We start from the raw sequence: 16,936 nt of genomic DNA, 5'->3' as shown, positions 1-16,936 counted from the left end.
TGTGGTTCCCGGACAAAGTGCCTACCCAGCTCTGGGAATCTGCGGGCACTTCAGGTTTGGGAAACAGTAGCTTTAAGATCTTTTCCAACATTAAGAATTTATGATTTTAGGAGCTGTATCTGATTTTCTGTTTTACAAACTAGTAAGACCCCATTTCTTCAACTTTTGCTCTTATGGCTTGATCCCTGAGGCACACCTGAGTGTGAGAAGATTTCCGAAAAGACTCCCAGGACACGTGGTCAGCCAAGTGTCCTTGTCTGGAGAACGTTACTTGTGCGTTCTAAAGTGACTGCAGTTCTGTGTTCAGCAGACTTCTCACGGGGTGAGGCTTCTGAAATCTTGGTTATCAAGGACACTGTAGCTACTTCATAGTGGGAGGGGAAGCCCCACCCAGAAAGGTGGTTACAGGGCAGACCAGAAGGCTGACCCGGGAGCCTGTCCCTGCAGCTCTGCGCTTTTTTTTTTTTTAATTATAGTTTTTATTTATCTGAGAATATCTTTTTTTTTTTTTGCAGTTGGCTGGGGCTGGGTTTGAACCCGCCACCTCCGGCATATGGGGCCAGTGCCCTACTCCTTTGAGCCACAAGCGCCCCCCCAGCTCTGTGCTTTTTAATGCACCACATCACAGCTGGGGGAGCTGAAACCTTGTGGTGGGTTGGGAGCCGACACTGAGCTTGCTCTGCGTGGGGCTGCAAGCAGGGATGTTGCCTCCGCTGTGGGAAAGGAAACAGTTACCCAGACCATGGCGTCAAGTTTTGCTCTTGAAGACAGAACAAAGAGAAAGGCTGATTTCCCAGGGACTGAAAGGTGAGTGTTTTTTTGTGTATCTGGCATCTATTTTCTCTCTTAACCATGGAAACAATCTGATGGGAATGTCATCAGTCCTCTGGCTCTCTCAGTTAAAAGCACATGCTATCTCCAGATTTAAAATCTTGATCTGGATGCCAGGCAGTGGCCCTCCGAGGCTACTGCTGCCCAGCTGCCTATGAGCTTCTTGGTTTCAGGGTCGCCTTAAGTTCCTGCCTCTTCCAGACTGGTTCTGCAGCCTTCCCAACAGTCTGTGTCTTCCTCATATCCCTTGGCTTTGGTTAGCAAAACAGGTTTCTGTAACCCAGCTTAGATAATGATAATACTCCAAATTTCACCCTATTTTCAGAGTTGAGGTTGTCTCTTAAACCACAAACCCAGGCCAGGAGCGCTGGCTCATGCCTGTGATCCTAGCACTCTGGGAGCCAAGCCTGGAGTATCACTTGAGCTCAGAAGTTTGAGACCAGCCTGAGCAAAGTGAGACCCATCTCCACTAAAAATAGAAAACAATAAGCCAGACATGGCTGCAAGCGCCTGTAGTCTCAGCTAGTTGGGGGGTGAAGCAGGAGGATAGCTTGAATCCAGGAGTTTGAGATTGCTGTGAGCTAGGCTAACGCCTCAGCACTCCAGCGTGGGCAACAGAATATGAGACTCTGCCTCTTAAAAAAAAAAAAATCACAAAGGATAAAAAATAAATAAATGCAAACATTCCCTAGTCCATACTGATATAAATAATCACTGAACAGTAAATAAATCAGGGGAAGAGCAACTCTTTTATTTTTGCCCAAGAATTCCAATTAATAAATGGAAAAGGAGGGAGATGGAAAATCATCCATTGAAACACTACCATCATCATTGCTGCAGATAAGATCCCCAGACATGCTAACTTAGAGGATGAATGCTTAAAGGAAAAGAAGGGCATTTTGTGTAGTCTCAAAACATCTCTGTCTAAATAGATGTTTGTCAGTAACAAAGGGAAAAATAGTGACTTCCCCAGTGAAGCAGCTGGCATCACTACCTTAATCACATGAGCAAGGTTGTAAGAAATATAGACCTGCTGGGTGGTGCCTGTGGCTCAAGGAGTAGGGCGCCAGCCCCATATACCAGGGGTGGTGGGTTCAAGCCCAGCCCCAGCCAAAACTGCAAAAAAAAAAAAAAAAAAAGAAAGAAAGAAATAAGACCTGCTGTGATGAGGCACTGGGAAGAGCCTATATTACCTTGGTGTTTTTCTGCCCAACAACGCATGGCCTCAATCTTATTGTGAGTAAACAGCAGACAACCCAGATGGAGGACCATTCTATAAACCAACCAGTACTCTTCAGGAGTCTCAGGGTCATGAAAGACACAGAAAGAGTAAGATTAAGGAGAAAGAGATGGGCCAGGCGTGGTGTCATGCCAGTACTCCAGCACTCTGGGAGGCCAAGATGAGTGGATCGCTTGAGCTCAGAAGTTCAAGACCAGCCTGAGCAAGAGCGAGACCCCATCTCTAACAAAATAGTCAAGCCTGTACTCCCAGCTACTTGAGAGGCTGAGGCAAGAGAATCACTTGAGCCCAAGAATTTGAGGTTGCTGTGAGGTATGCCAGGGCACTCTACCAAGGGCAACAAAATGAGACTCTGTCTCAAAAAAAGAATAACTTGAGTGTCATATGGAATTCCAGACTGGATCCTGGGACAGACAAAAGAGCATTAGTGGGAAACTGGTGACACCCATGGCAACTTTATATATAGTTTGGGGCATAGTACTGGCCCCATGTTGCTCCCTTACAGATCGCATCTCCAGTAGGGAATATGGTTTTAATTGTAATGGTTATGTAAGATATTAATATTCTGGAAAACTGGCTGAAGTATAAAATGGAACTCTCTGTGCTCTTTTGGTAATTCATTTTTTAAAGCCAATCTCTTTTTACTCTTTTTTCTTTCTAGCAACTCTTCTCCTTGTCTATAAGTCAAATAAATATCTTAACTTTTAAAGGTCTTTTTTTAAAAAAAAAAATGCATGCAGTAAAATATGTCACTTAATAAAAATGACTAAATATCTTCCCAACAAATGTAAATAGATAGAATTTCACTTGAGACAAGAGATTGTAGAAACAATGACCTCCAAAAGGAAGTCACAATGAGAGAGATTATATTTGTTGAAATATGAATTGAAAAAAAAAAACAACTGAATATCGAATCAAATCCTTGTAAAATTTAATGGAAGTAATGGAATTCCAAATAAAATTTAGAAAAGTAAAATGAAAAGGAGAGGAAAAGAAATCATTTGTAGAAAATTTATTTCAGACTTCAATCACTTAACAGATATTTCTCTTGTAATTAGAGAATTATGAATACATTTATGACGATAATTCCTAAACAAAGTACCCCCAAAGACTGTGTTTTTGTTGGTTAAAGATACCTGCATGTGTAATTAAGGAAGAATGAACAAAACATGCAAATTCCATGCTTTCAAGACCCTACAGTGCTTTTACATAGGAAATGAGAAGCTTATTTCTGTATAAAGTCTAAAGGTATTGCCAGGATGGGGGCTGAGGCCCAGAAGGCCTAATGGAATTAATTAAGGCCCAGAGAACATGTGAGTAAATTATATCCCCAAGATTCAACTTCTGTCCTTAATTATTTTTTAAAAAAGCATCAGGCCTACCTTTCAGTTACTTGCAGTAGTACGGGGTCTAGAACTACAATGTCGCATCCAGAAGCCACTAGTCCTCCGTGGCTACTGAATCATTGCAAAGTGGCTAGTGGAAAGTGAAATATGCTGTCAATTAAAATACCTATACCAAACATGAGATTTCGAAGCTATGGTATTAAATAAGTGAGTATCTCGGCTCATCCGAATGCAGCAGTGTTTGCAATTAATAGACCACAACTGGCCATAGATTCCTTTGTTCCTTCTCCACTCCCACTGCTTCATTGACTGGCCTAAAAAAAAAAGGTGAATATCTCATTAATAAACTGTGTATTGATTATATGTTAAATGGAACTATATCCTTAATAAGTTGACTTAAATATATTGTAATCTATTTAATCTGTTTCCTTTTTTTAAAATGTGATTGACAGAAATTTTTAAATTATATGTGTCTCATATATTTCCATCCACCTAGAAGTGCCGAGAAAAAGCTCTATAGACTAGAGGTGCCCGCTCTTTCCCCCATTTGTGAAAGGCCAGCTCAAGACCTCGGCACTCGCAGGGGTCCTCAAACTATGGCCAGCGGGCTACCCGAGGCGGTGTGGTTGTATTTGTTCCAGTTTTGTTTTTTTACTTCAAAATAAGATATGTGCAGTGTGCATAGGAATTTGTTCATAGTTTTGTTTTTTTTTTTTAAACTATAGTCTGGCCCTCCAACAGTCTGAGGGACAGTGAACTGGCCCCCTGTTTAAATAGTTTGAGGACCCCTACTCTAGAGCCTGGACGTTTTCCACCTTCCAGCAGAAGCACGAAAAGCAGTGCTGGCAACATCTACAAGAAAACTTGTCTAGCCCGTGTCCTATGATGCACAACTTTCTAGGAAAAAATAAATATTTACATTTTTCCTATATTTATAGGAAAACTCTTAATCTGCTCTTAATCAATAGCACATACGCTATTTTTTTTGTTGCAGTTTGGCCCAGGCTGGGTTTGAACCTACCACCCTCAGTATATGAGGCTGGCACCCTGCTCACTGAGCCACAGGCGCCGCCCAATAGCACATATGCTAAAATTGGAATGATACAGAGGTTAGCATGGCCCCTATAATTAAAAAAAAAATTTTTTTATAAAATATAAAAAAAATTTTAAACTGTGGTAAAAAAAAACGAACCATAATATTTATCATCTTAACCATTTTAAGAGTACAATTCAAGGGCTGGGCATGGTGACTCACACATGTTATCCCAGCACTTTGGGAGGCCAAGGTGGGAAGATCGCTTGAGGTCAGGAGGTTAAGACCAGGCTGAGCTAGAGTGAGACCCCATCTCTCCAGAAACAGAAAAGGTGGATGGTGACACTCCTATAGCCCCAGCTACTCAGGAGGCCGAGGCAGGAGGATAACTTAAGTCTAGGAGTTTGAGGTTGCAGTGAGCTATGATGCCACTGCCCTTCATGCCCAGGCAACAGAGACCCTGACTCCAAGAGTACTGTTCAGTAGTGTAAAGTACATTCATATTGTTGTGGAAGAAGTCTCTGGGACTATTATTTTACAACACTGGCTCTATACCCATCGAGAAACTCTCTATTTCTGCCTCCCCACAGCCCCTGGCAACCACTATCACACCTTTTATACATTTGACTACTTTTGTTTTCTTCCCAGTCATCTCTTAATTGGAGGAAACCTTTCACCAATTTTCAGGAAGCATACTTGACTACACCATTACACAACTTCTTGCATATTTAAAAATGTTTTCAATAGCTCTAAATTTTAAAGTACAGGTTGGCTGGGGCCAGGTGCAGTGGCTCACACCTGTAATCCTTGCACTCTGGGAGGCCAAGGTGGGTGGATTGCCTGAGGTCATGGGTTTGAGACCAGCTTGAGCCAGAGTGAGAACTTGTCTCAAAAAATAGCCAGGCTTGTGGTGGGCACCTGTAGTCTCAGCTACTAGGGAGGCTGAGGCAAGGGAATCGCTTAAGCCCAAGAGTTGGAGGTTGCTGTGAGCTGTGACGCCACTCTACTGAGGGCAACGAACTGGCCCTTTATTTATTTATAAATAAATTTATTTAGTGGCCTAAATAAATAAAGTACAGGTTGGCTGAATATAAAATTGTTGACTCATCCTTTTTCTATTTCTTGAAGATGCTGTTCCTGTTGTCTTATTTTGCATGCTGTTGAGAACTCATTTTAAGTGGCTCTTTTTGCCCATCTGCCTAGCCATTGTTTTCCTCTTCATGTGAAGTGGAAACTTCATTTTTTTCCTCTTCATGTGTAGTGATTGTAGTAGGATACATCTTAGAGTTGACCTTTGTGGATCCAGTTCCATTTTAAACATTATTGCTGGAAACTTTTCTTGGTGTGTAGGTTTAAATGTCCTATTATTTTGTTATTCTTCTGGGACTCTGGTTGTTCATATGTTGCTGCTACTTTTCATGTGCTCTATTACCAAAAATTTTCTCTCTGATCATTTTTATTATTTTCATCCTTTTGGTTTTTCACCTGCTGTCCTTTGGAAACCTGACAGTTTCCTTTCCAGATGACTTTGCCTTCATCCCTCTAATTCTTTCGTGTTCATTCAACTTGTTTCATACCTGTTTTGGTTTTTGGTTTACTGTTCTGAGTGTTGTGATTTCTCATTTGAGATCCTTTCTTCCTATCTGAAAGTTTTGTTTAAAGGTATTCTCTTGAAATTTGTGTTACTTTTCTTTGGCTTAATGTTTCATTTATGGAGAGAGAATTGTTATAGCCGAAATATTTTGACTGTAACTTCAGTAGCTTTCTCTAATCTCGTTTTTTTATTCATTTGGGGCTTTTGTTGAAAATGTGAAACAATTTCAGACTTATAAAAAGCTTCTCAGTCTTTCCTTTTCTTCTATAAGCATGATAGTTTGTTTTAAAAATAGCTTACGTTTAGGTATGTCTGATGCTTCTTCACAATCAGATTCAGGTTGTGCATTTTTGCTCCCAAAGTGATGCCATGTTCTCAGTGGATCACGTTAGAAGGTACATGATGTTAATATCTATCATTACTAGTGATGTTAATTTTTGCTTGGATAAGGTGGCATCTGCCAGATTCTTTCACTATAAAGTTTTTATTTTCCCCTTTGTACTTAGGTAAGTCTTTTATGAAAAGATACTCCTCACAAACTTTAACCTACTGGTTTTCCCATTTGCTGATATTACCTAAAACAATGATTACTGTGATAATTTGCCAAATAGTGGCTTTTTAAACAGAGTCTCACTCTGTGTCCTGGGTAGAGTGTCGCGGTGTCCTAGCTCACAGCAACCTCAAACTCTTAGACTCAAGTGATCCTCCTCCCTCAGCCTCCCAAGTAGCTGGGACTACAGGTACCTGCCAAAACGACTGGCTTGCTTTTCTATTTTTAGTAGAGATGAGGTCTCGTTCTTGCTCAAGCAATCCACCTGCCTCAGCCTCCCAGAGAGCTGGGATTACAGGGGTGAGCCACCACACCCAGCCCAAAGAGTGGCTTTTTAATTCCATCCTTTCTTCTACATTTAATGGTTGGCCTTCTACTCTTAAGGACAAACTTTCATTTTCCCTCATTAATTAATTTACTTACATTAATAAATACTAGATGAATAGTATACTACATACTAATTCTTAGGAGATATGTATGAAGTATTTACAAGGAAGCATCATGATGTCTACAGCTTACTCACAACCGTTTCAGCAAAATAACAACAGTAGCAGAACCCACACGGAGTGTTAAAGCAGATATGGAAAATGCTACTGATTCATAATCTTGGCACGCAGTGTATGGAGATCACTGTACTATTTGCAGCCTTTTTGTAGATCTCAATTTTTTCAAAATAAAAGGTCAAAAATATATAGCAGTTTTAACTTAAAATATTGTCAAAACCTTCACAAATATTGAAAAAAATTAAAATCAGCCTACACATTTATCAGCACTTGAACAAATTCAAATTTTATTACCGTTGTCTATAGAAATTTTACACTAGCATCTGTGCAACAGTCCTCTGAGGCAGAGGGAACACCACACATAGATATTACACACCAGTAACAGTACCACGTTTGATAAAACTGTTTCTTGATTCAGTAAACCAAGCCCACTTAAGATGAATGATTCTGGTTGTAGAATATGAGTGAACTTATCACTTAGTAAGCATTACAAATAATATTAAAATGTTACACAGATTTACAAAATTTCTTTCCCTAAGACCATATATATAGAGAGACAGGTTCACAATATAGAAACCTGTACCTTACAGCATTCTGAGGTTTTAGCAAAGCACACGTTATAGATACATCTGCCATACAGTGCAATTTTACTGTGTAAGACATGAATAATAGTGCACTTAGAGCCAAGAGTCACATTCAAATACATCAAGAGTACAATCCAAATACCTGGCTACTGAAATACGTACGCTTTTTTTTTAAATAAACTAAATTATGCAAGTACGTTTTTAGTATAGATGGTAACAGATCTATAAGGGTCCTAAACGCTGGGACTTATACAGTGTACTGTGTAGAATCATTCACCTCTCCAAAGATATAAGCATTCTAAAAGTGAAGCAAATGTCTTAGACAGATACAGGCAGTGTTGTACAACTCAATTTTATTACAGATCACAAGTACAGTGAACCCTTAGACTTGCAGACAGTGAAACCAAATGGCTTGCAAAGTCAGAGAGCTCCTATCAGGAATTCCTTTCAGGACAATGTAGTGTTTACAGTAAGCCCCATTATCTTCTCCTAAATTGAACACAAACTGCTATTCCAGAGTGTAATTCAAAAGATAGACATCAGGTTTCTTAAAAGGGAAATTTAGATAACAAATGGAGACGCTGTGAAATCCAGTCCTGGAATTTTAGAGAGCCTCTTGTGGCTGAAAGGAAAAAGATGCTGTGGACAGGGAATTATAAAGACCAAGTGGAAACAGAAATAGTTTTATTTGAGAGAATAAAAATTAGAAACTGATACTATAAGAAATTTAGCATTTCATAATACCTGAGAATAAATACAAATGGAGAAATCAGTCATTTAGTGATTTTTAAGATGATGACAAACATAAAAATACTACCTGGCAAAAACTCAGGATACCAGCTGTGGAGGGCGAGATCTGGTCCGTGTTAAAGAACAGTAAGTCGCAAACCTGCGTGGTCCTGAGGCACAGCATAAACCTGCAGGCCATTTACGGATGGACGGATGGCTTCATCCTCTGGCTAACTTCAAAGCTTCCAGAACAGGGGATCAGCTATTCTAATTTCTTTTTTTTTTTTTTGTCTAATAAAGAGTGCTCATAGTACCCTCACGTCATTTTCACTCATTAAATTAGGAAGTGAGCAAACACCAAAACCTTTACTTCCGGGTCTGATAATAAGTGACCTGATGACCTGCTTAAGCCTGACAATTAAAACAGCTATTCCTGAAACCAGATAATTACAAGACTTACGTCATAGACCAGACTTCTCAAAATACAGCAGAATGGTACTTTTTCTTTTCAAGAGACTGGACTACTGGTCACATCTTTTCCCTGATATTGCTTTTTCATCTAACATAAACCAAATACCGATTGAATCAAAGATAACATCCCATTAAATTCCATCCTTTAAATCAAAAGCAGTTAAGATCCCACCTCTAAATCAGGCCTCAAAATTAAGTTTTAACATCCCCTATGTGGGATTTGAAATGAATGTCTATTATTGTCTTCCCAAGTTTTCTGAAAAATCACTAAATCTTAACATTGACAGGCTAAGTTTTCCTAAAAATAAAATACATTTATAGGTTGTCTGAAGCCTAGTGAATTTTACTAGTTCTGCTTGTTCTCGCTTCTCATTCAGTAAAACCAAAATAAAAAGTTTTAACCAAACAGTTTCTGAAAAAAGTCTTGCCATCAAAAAAGTTTCAGGTTTTTTATACAATTGTTTATGTTCTTCTGATTTTTAAAATTTAAGGATCCTTGTATTGCTGATAGAGGATTCTTGTGATCCTTTGTATTTTAAAAATATTCTTTGTGGGGCCTTCTAAATGCATCCCCCAAAGGAAACCAGCCTTTACTATAAATCAGAGGCGATAACTAATATCTGTGAACCTGATTGTGTTTCACTAGAGCACAATCGGCTCCTACAGGGCAGCTCACTAATCCTGCCTTCATTTTCTTCATCCAGGTTTTTTTTTTTTTTTTTGTAGAGACAGAGTCTCACTTTTTATGGCCCTCGGTAGAGTGCCGTGGCCTCACACAGCTCACAGCAACCTCCAACTCCTGGGCTTAAGCGATTCTCTTGCCTCAGCCTCCCGAGCAGCTGGGACTACAGGCGCCCGCCACAACGCCCGGCTATTTTTTGGTTGCAGTTTGGCCGAGGCTGGGTTTGAACCCGCCACCCTCGGTATATGGGGCCGGCGTCCTACTGACTGAGCCACAGGCGCCGCCCTTCATCCAAGTTTTTAAAGCCACCTTGATCAAAGGCAACTCTCCAAATTTAAGGTTTAATAAGTATCTTCTCATGAGTACATCCATTTATCCATTTCATTAATTTTTCTCATCCAAGGAAGGGTAGCTTCCTGGTGATACTAAAAACCCTCCTCAAATTACATTGATAACGCACCTATCTCTGACAGAGTTCTTGACTTTGGGAAAACCCAAATATTCCATTACTAAATGACTCCATTGAAAGTTTACTGATACCAAAGTTTATTATTATAACCTATAAACAGATCTGAGGTTGGGACAATCCCTCTTGTAAATTAATACTAAAATGCAAAAACAGTGAAGACTGCTGTCTCAGTAAGAGCAGAAAAACAAATTGAAAATAAAAAGGAAAAAGACCATGCTATTATTGTCCTCTGACTCCAACGCCACGTGCTCATCAGGAAGACAAGATGAATCGATGGAACACGATGTCCAAGTTCCCACTCACGCCAGCCCCGTGGCAGAGCAGCATAAGCAGCAGGGATCACATCTCAAGAAAAATCTCTGGATAGTTTGCTTTATGGGTTGGTTAATTGAGAAGAAAAAGGTTCCATTTTCACTTGTTGTCTTGAGACAAAAATAGGAGAAAACACAAAGGCCAGCGGCATGGATGAACAGGGCCGGCCACGGGACGGCGCGGAGCCGGAGGGGGGTGGGGAGCCAGGCTGTGTCCTCCTCTATAAACTAACACTTCCCAGGACAGAGACATAGGAACACCTCTGATGCTCCTCGTCATACAACTTTCATGCCCCAAGATTTATAACTAAGAAAATAAAAATAAAACTGAGCATAGAGAAGGTGGCAGGCAAATTCACCAAGAGTTTGAACTAGCCTTGTTGTGCATCCTTTTGTACAAGTCTGAGGAAGTGGAAAAAAGATGAAGCTTGGGGAAACTTCAGATAGAAAGAATTTGCTACTTTCTAAGCCTTCATAATGTGGCCATAGATTTTGCTAGTTGATTTTTAAAAACTATACTGTTAGCTCAATACATAGCTCGAAAGCAGAGTTCAGTATGGAGTGTTCTACACTGAAATGGTCATATACAGATAGCGTGAAAATGGCTTTAAAGATTATTTGTCAACTATCCTTTTAAAGGAAAACTAGAATTGATGGTATTTGTATAAATGAGCAGGGCCACAAAGCAGAACGTACGTGGAAAGGCCTGAACCCCAACCCCCAAGCATTTAGACTTGCAGGCGTGAACAAACAAGTGGAGCATTAATGCAGCTATCACTATTTTTTAACACTGAAATATTTCAAATCTGTGTCTGAAGTTTAAAACATAGAGCTGCATTGTACTCATAAACTCCCCGCCAGTCATATTTGCCTGATGCACATTGACTAATCTGCAGAGCCAAAATAAATCTGCAAAAGGCTCAGGACAACATGAAAACTTTAACCTTAGTATTAAACTCTTAAAATACTTAAAAATTAAAAAACACAATAAAATACACACACACACGTATATATAAACCAGTGCAATAAGAACTTTAGACAAGGGCAGTGCATCTCTGGTTTAAGAAAACCATATTTGTAGCTTAATTATAACAAATTAACTCTATTCTAAGTGATGGTTTAACTTTTATTTTATAACCAGCATTTTATAGACATTTTATACGTATGGTCAAAACATGAAAAACCAATACAACAGTAACAATTCCCTATCAGGAACAAATTCCTATTCTAATTCTATATTGCACATACTGTTAGTGTCTACTGTTAAAATAAATTTAACTCTTCTTACTATAAACATCAAAGGTCTACACCTCTTGCCCTTACAGAAAGAATTTACCTTGAGTAAGGATTCAGGTTTTCCTTTTCTGATGCACCAGAATGACAATGAGTTCAGTGTTCTAGTCCAGAACTATTCTAAAAAGAATGGCTATTTTATGTGGCAAAGATCTTGGAAATGGTATGTCAAACACAAAATGCTTGCTTTATCCATCAGTTCAATTTTGAAAAACATTTCTATACTCAGAGCGTTTAAAACTGATCTTTTTTTAAAAACTATCAAATATTTCCCAAAGAGACTAACTATATCCTTGACTGGTGTACAGCGCTGTTTGGAGAGTGGACAAAAGCTTCAGATGAAATGCAGAGTAACACAAATGGCATTAAACAGGTCATCTATTTCGCATAAAATAAAATGACTAGCACCTCCTTCCTGCTTCCAAGCGAAGGGGCCTAACAGGCCACGTGAAACATGAGTCTTATCCATACAGTACCGAGAAACCCATTACACAGGGGAACCCATACCTGCAGCCTCAAGTTCAAGGCTATTGTGAAAAAGTGAACTGAAGTGTGCACAGGGGAGAGAGGCGGGCATAGGTCCAGGAAGGTCCTTAGGGAGGGTGTGGGGATCCCTGTCAGGGACTCTCCTGTGTCCCATCCTCTGTTTCCAGTTCTGCCAACTGCCTCCTGAGGATATTGACTTTTGCTTGTAATTCTTTGTTATACTCAATGATGTTAACCATTTCTTCATATGCTTCATCCAAATATTTCGAGGTTCTGTTCCAACGTAGGAAAATACCTATTGAATCCAGGAGTGGAAAACAGAAGGAAAAAAAGATACAATGCTTAACTTTGTACTTGTGGATAATATATAATTCATGTAACATACATTCCTTTTTTTACCCACTGCTCACATCTGTTTCATGATGCTCTAAAATACAGAGGAATTTTGAGGTACTAAAAAGAATACAAATAAATGCAGTGTCAAAGAGTTACTACTTATACGTTCATTAATTCTTCACAAAATTATCAAATAGATAAAAATACCATTCCGTGATATATTCAGGAAAACCAGCTGTTAATCTGCCAATGCCATAAACTTTCCACTTTAGCAATATTAAGTCACAAGTTTTTATAATTATAGACTTTTACTTAGGCCTGTAAGAGATCTCCTACATGTGTGAAACCACCTTTACTAGAAAAGCGACAGTTACAGTAGAAGCAGAATCACATAAATTATTTATAAGCCTAAACTTCACACATGCAGTTGGGTGTGCTCTTGTCTCTCTCGTTACTTAAAAAGTTTATTCTGCAGGCAACTGCTTCTTTCCCCAGATAATTATCCTTTTATTATGGACTAAAAGGAGGTATTTTTCTCCTCTACAAAGATTGATGTTAACTCTATCATGCCAAAACTTTCTAGGCTGCCGCATGTCAGTAGCTGGCAAGTTCACAAAGACATTATGGTCCATTACACTTTCTATAAACTGTCATGGGTCCTAATGAGCCCTTCTATGTGTCCAAATGCTACTCTCTATCAGAAAGAGAATGGAGAGGCGGGGCGTGGTGGCTCACACCTGTAATCCTAGCACTCTGGGAGGCCCAGGCGGGTGGATTGCTTGAGTTCAGGAGTTTGAGACCAGCCTGAGCAAAAGTGAACCTCTGTCTCTACTAAAATTAGAAAAACTGAGGCAAGAGGATCACTTGAGCCTGAATTGGAGGCTGCTGTGAGCTATGTCACCACAGCACTCTACCCGGGGCAACAGCTTAAGACTCTGTCTCAAAACAAAACAAAAAAAGAAAAAGAAAAGAGAACCATGTCTTTTTTTTTTTTTTTAAGACAAAGTCTCACTTTGTTGCCCTAAATAAAGTGCCGTGATGTCACAGCCCACAGCAACCTGAATCTCTCGGCTGAAGTGATTCTTCGCCTCAGTCTCCCAAGTAGCTGGGACAACAGGCACCCACCACAATGCCAGCTATTTTTAGATATGGGTCTCACTCTGGCTCAGGCTGGTCTTGAACCTGTGAGCTCAGGCAATCTACCCGCCTCAGCCTCCCAGAGTGCTGGGATTACAGGCGTGAGCCACCGCGCCCGCCTAGAACCCCGTCTTAAAGACGATGGACCTGTGTTGACTTTTCTGTAATATTATATGAGCCCATTATTATTTACTTAGCATTAATGGTTATCTACGATGTAAATGTGAACAGCACGGATCTTAAGGCCACAGAATAGTCTCATTCAATGCATATAACAAGCCAGGATTTTACTTAATATGCATAGAATTTCTCCCAGCTCGAAGCTGCAGAGGCCTAAACCAGTGGTTCTCAACTCTCCTAATGCTGCGACCCTTTAATACAGTTCCTTCATGTTGTGATGACCTCCAACCATAAGATTATTTTCGTTGCTACTTCATAACTGTGATTTTGCTACTGTTATGAATCGTAATGTACATATCTGATATGCAGGATGTATTTAGGTGACCCCTGTGCAAGAGTTGTTCAACCCTCCAAAGGGGTTGGGACCCACAGGTTGAGAACCACTGCTCTAAACACACTGACACTCTGGAGTCATGGGAGCTCATCCACAGAAACAACAAAGGTTTCCTCTTTTTTTCTTTTTTTTTAAGAGACAGAGTCTCACTTTGTTGCCCTTGGTAGAGTACTGTGGCGTCACAGCTCACAGCAACCTTCAGCTCTTGGGCTTAGGTGATTCTCTTGCCTTAGCCTCCCAAGTAGCTGGGACTACAGGCACCCGCTAGGCTGGGGCCAGGTTCGAACCCACCACCCTCGGTATATGGGGCTGGCGTCCTACTCACTGACCCACAGGTGCCAAAAGGAAACCAAGGGGTTTCCTCTTATCACTTAATCCCTAAATTCACGATGAGGTTTGGAGAATTAAATCATCCTCAGGAGATCCGATTCCAAATTTGGCTTTTCTCTCAAACAGCTGGTCTCTCATTTCACTGATTAAATGTGACAAGGGCTTTTAGGTAAATTGTCCCAGAAGTCTAAAACAAGACGTATGGCTGTAACCTCAGAAGTACAATATGAAATGGAGGGGAACAGCCAATGATAGATATGCCAAAAGGGACAAGATGTGACAGCTGACCTCCAGAGAGGAGACAGGCACTGACTCACTCTCAGACTAAGAAAGCAACGTGATCTAAGACTCTGCACATGAACTGCCCTTGAGGGCACGACATATTAGAACACGGTATAACAACTGACATTCACGGTAATTCAGCTTAATTCACCACACAGCTATCACTCGCATGTAGGTGTTTTATGCTCTTTAATACAACATGAAAAAATACGGGCTGAATGGCTTCAAAACAACTAAAGAGAAATTAAATGGTATTTTAGAGTCTTTGTTTAATGAAAAAGTTTTAGATAGATTTTGTCTTTTTAAAACAAGCTTTGCTACTTAAGGGGATAAGCTTCTGTGGTCTAAAAAATTAGTATATGTAAAAAACCCACTTCAGAATAAACAGGTTTGAAAATTAAATTAAGTATGGATTACTGTTCCATATGAACAATGAAGAATCTGCATTACTGCACTGCTGGTGTTTGTGTCCATTTATAGAATCTTACCAGAAGGACGAGCATTTAACACAGGAACCTTTCCCCAACAAAGGACACAGGTGGAAATTCTCTGGGAGGAGCTTACGATTTAGTCATGCCCCAACTACCTACCAAAAGTAGGTATGCAAAGAGCAATGTATTGTTACCTAGGAAAAACAACCAACATCAACAGCAGTGTGTATTGAAGAATCACTGTTTCTCAAATGGGGACTGAAACAAGTAAGTGTGACCAGATAACTGTAACTGATACTAGAGAGAGATGGCAATGACCATGGTCTCAGGGTCATGTCCAGCTCACCATCTTCAAGTATCAACAGCAGCACGTACTCGTAGGCAGCCACTGACCCCCAGAGAGTTTAAAAAGGATTTGTGGTTACCTTCCCACAGCTGAAGACTCTGAGGAGCAACTGAAGGCCAGATGACAAGGTTGTTGGCTTCAAAGAGAGGATTGGTGAACTTACTTAGTTCACTAGGCCGATTGACCCAGGACCAGAGAGACATGGTTTTTTGCTGTAGCTTCAACTTACATCTAATCAAGAAAGAAAATGGCCATTAAAGCAATTAATTTATAGCAAATATTAATAATCCTTTTTTTTCTTAAAGTGATCCTTTTAATAGGACAATATGATAACAGAACCTAATTTTTTTTTTTTTTTTTTTGAGACAGTCTTATTTTGTTGCCCTCAGTAGAGTGCTGTGGCTTCATAGCTCACAGCAACCTCAAACTCCTGGGCTCAAGTGATCCTCTTGCCGCAGCCTCCTGAGTAGCTGGGACTACATGTGTGCACCACCACACCAGCCAATTTTTTTCTATTTTATGTAGAAACAAGGTCTCACTATGTTGCTCAGGCTGGTCTCAAAGACCTAGACCCAAGGGATCCTCCTGTACAGTAACATTCTCTGATTTAGGTTTGACACCAGAGAATGTTACTTTATACAAAAGTCCTTTGTTGGATATGGAATTGTATTTTAATTTAAAATAGCCAAGTATAAAAAGCTTTCTAATGTTTCTGCTATTACTGAGATGCCTAGAATATAAAGACGAAAGTTATATATGTTAAAAATAGGAGTAAGGCGCCAGCCCCATATGCCAGAGATGGCAGGTTCAAACCCAGCCCAGACCAAAAAACTGCAAAAAAAAAAAATAAATAATAAGAGTTTGAGGGCGGTGCCTGTGGCTCAACAGAGTAGGGCGCCAGCCCCATATGCCAAAGGTGGCGGGTTCAAGCCCAGCCCTGGCCAAAAACTGCAAAAAAAAAATAGAGTTTGAGAAAATGTCGAACAAAACTTAATTGTTTTTTAGAATATTAACTTTTAGGTAAAATAAATTACATGTACATAAAATGTAGGCAGATTGTGAAAGATTAAAAATAACTACAGATCTTGACATACATATTTAATCTACATCCACATACCATTAACAGTGTTCACAACAGCGCTAAAGCTCTGTAACACTCTAAGATTGAAAGATAGTTCTGATTGATATTAACAAGTATAATAGCAAAAAAAGAAACTCACAGTCAGACATTTCTCTTAAATGCTGAATTAAATATCCTGCTTTTTAGAAGGGTGAGACTCTCTAAGAGGGCACTATATTATACCACATTCCTGAAATTTCCTTGACTATGGAAATAACCAATCCCCCTCCCCCAGTGCTAAGTAGACCATGCTTTAGGAACTGGTGAGATAGTATATTAGAGTCCTAACACATTGAAGTGTCTCTCCCAAGAACTGCC

At 39.8% G+C, this 16,936-nt stretch overlaps 1 protein-coding gene across 1 annotated transcript in view; it reads right to left on the bottom strand.

Annotated features, from left to right (window-relative positions):
• Nucleotides 1-11,358: 11,358 nt before the first annotated feature.
• MTMR9 (myotubularin related protein 9) overlaps nucleotides 11,359-16,936 on the bottom strand; it is a 31,885-nt gene continuing 26,307 nt past the window's right edge. The window contains exons 9-10 of the mRNA XM_053578668.1: nucleotides 15,578-15,729; nucleotides 11,359-12,417 (exon numbers count right to left, since the gene is read on the bottom strand). Coding sequence (XP_053434643.1) covers nucleotides 12,254-12,417; nucleotides 15,578-15,729 — 316 coding nt within the window. The 3' untranslated portion in view covers nucleotides 11,359-12,253. The remainder of the gene's footprint in view (nucleotides 12,418-15,577; nucleotides 15,730-16,936) is intronic.

Source organism: Nycticebus coucang, chromosome 24, assembly GCF_027406575.1.
Source record: "Nycticebus coucang isolate mNycCou1 chromosome 24, mNycCou1.pri, whole genome shotgun sequence".
NCBI classification, from domain to species: Eukaryota; Metazoa; Chordata; class Mammalia; order Primates; family Lorisidae; genus Nycticebus; species Nycticebus coucang.
The sequence above is the reverse complement of the archived record's forward strand: the minus strand, read 5'-3'. Positions and strand labels throughout refer to the sequence as shown.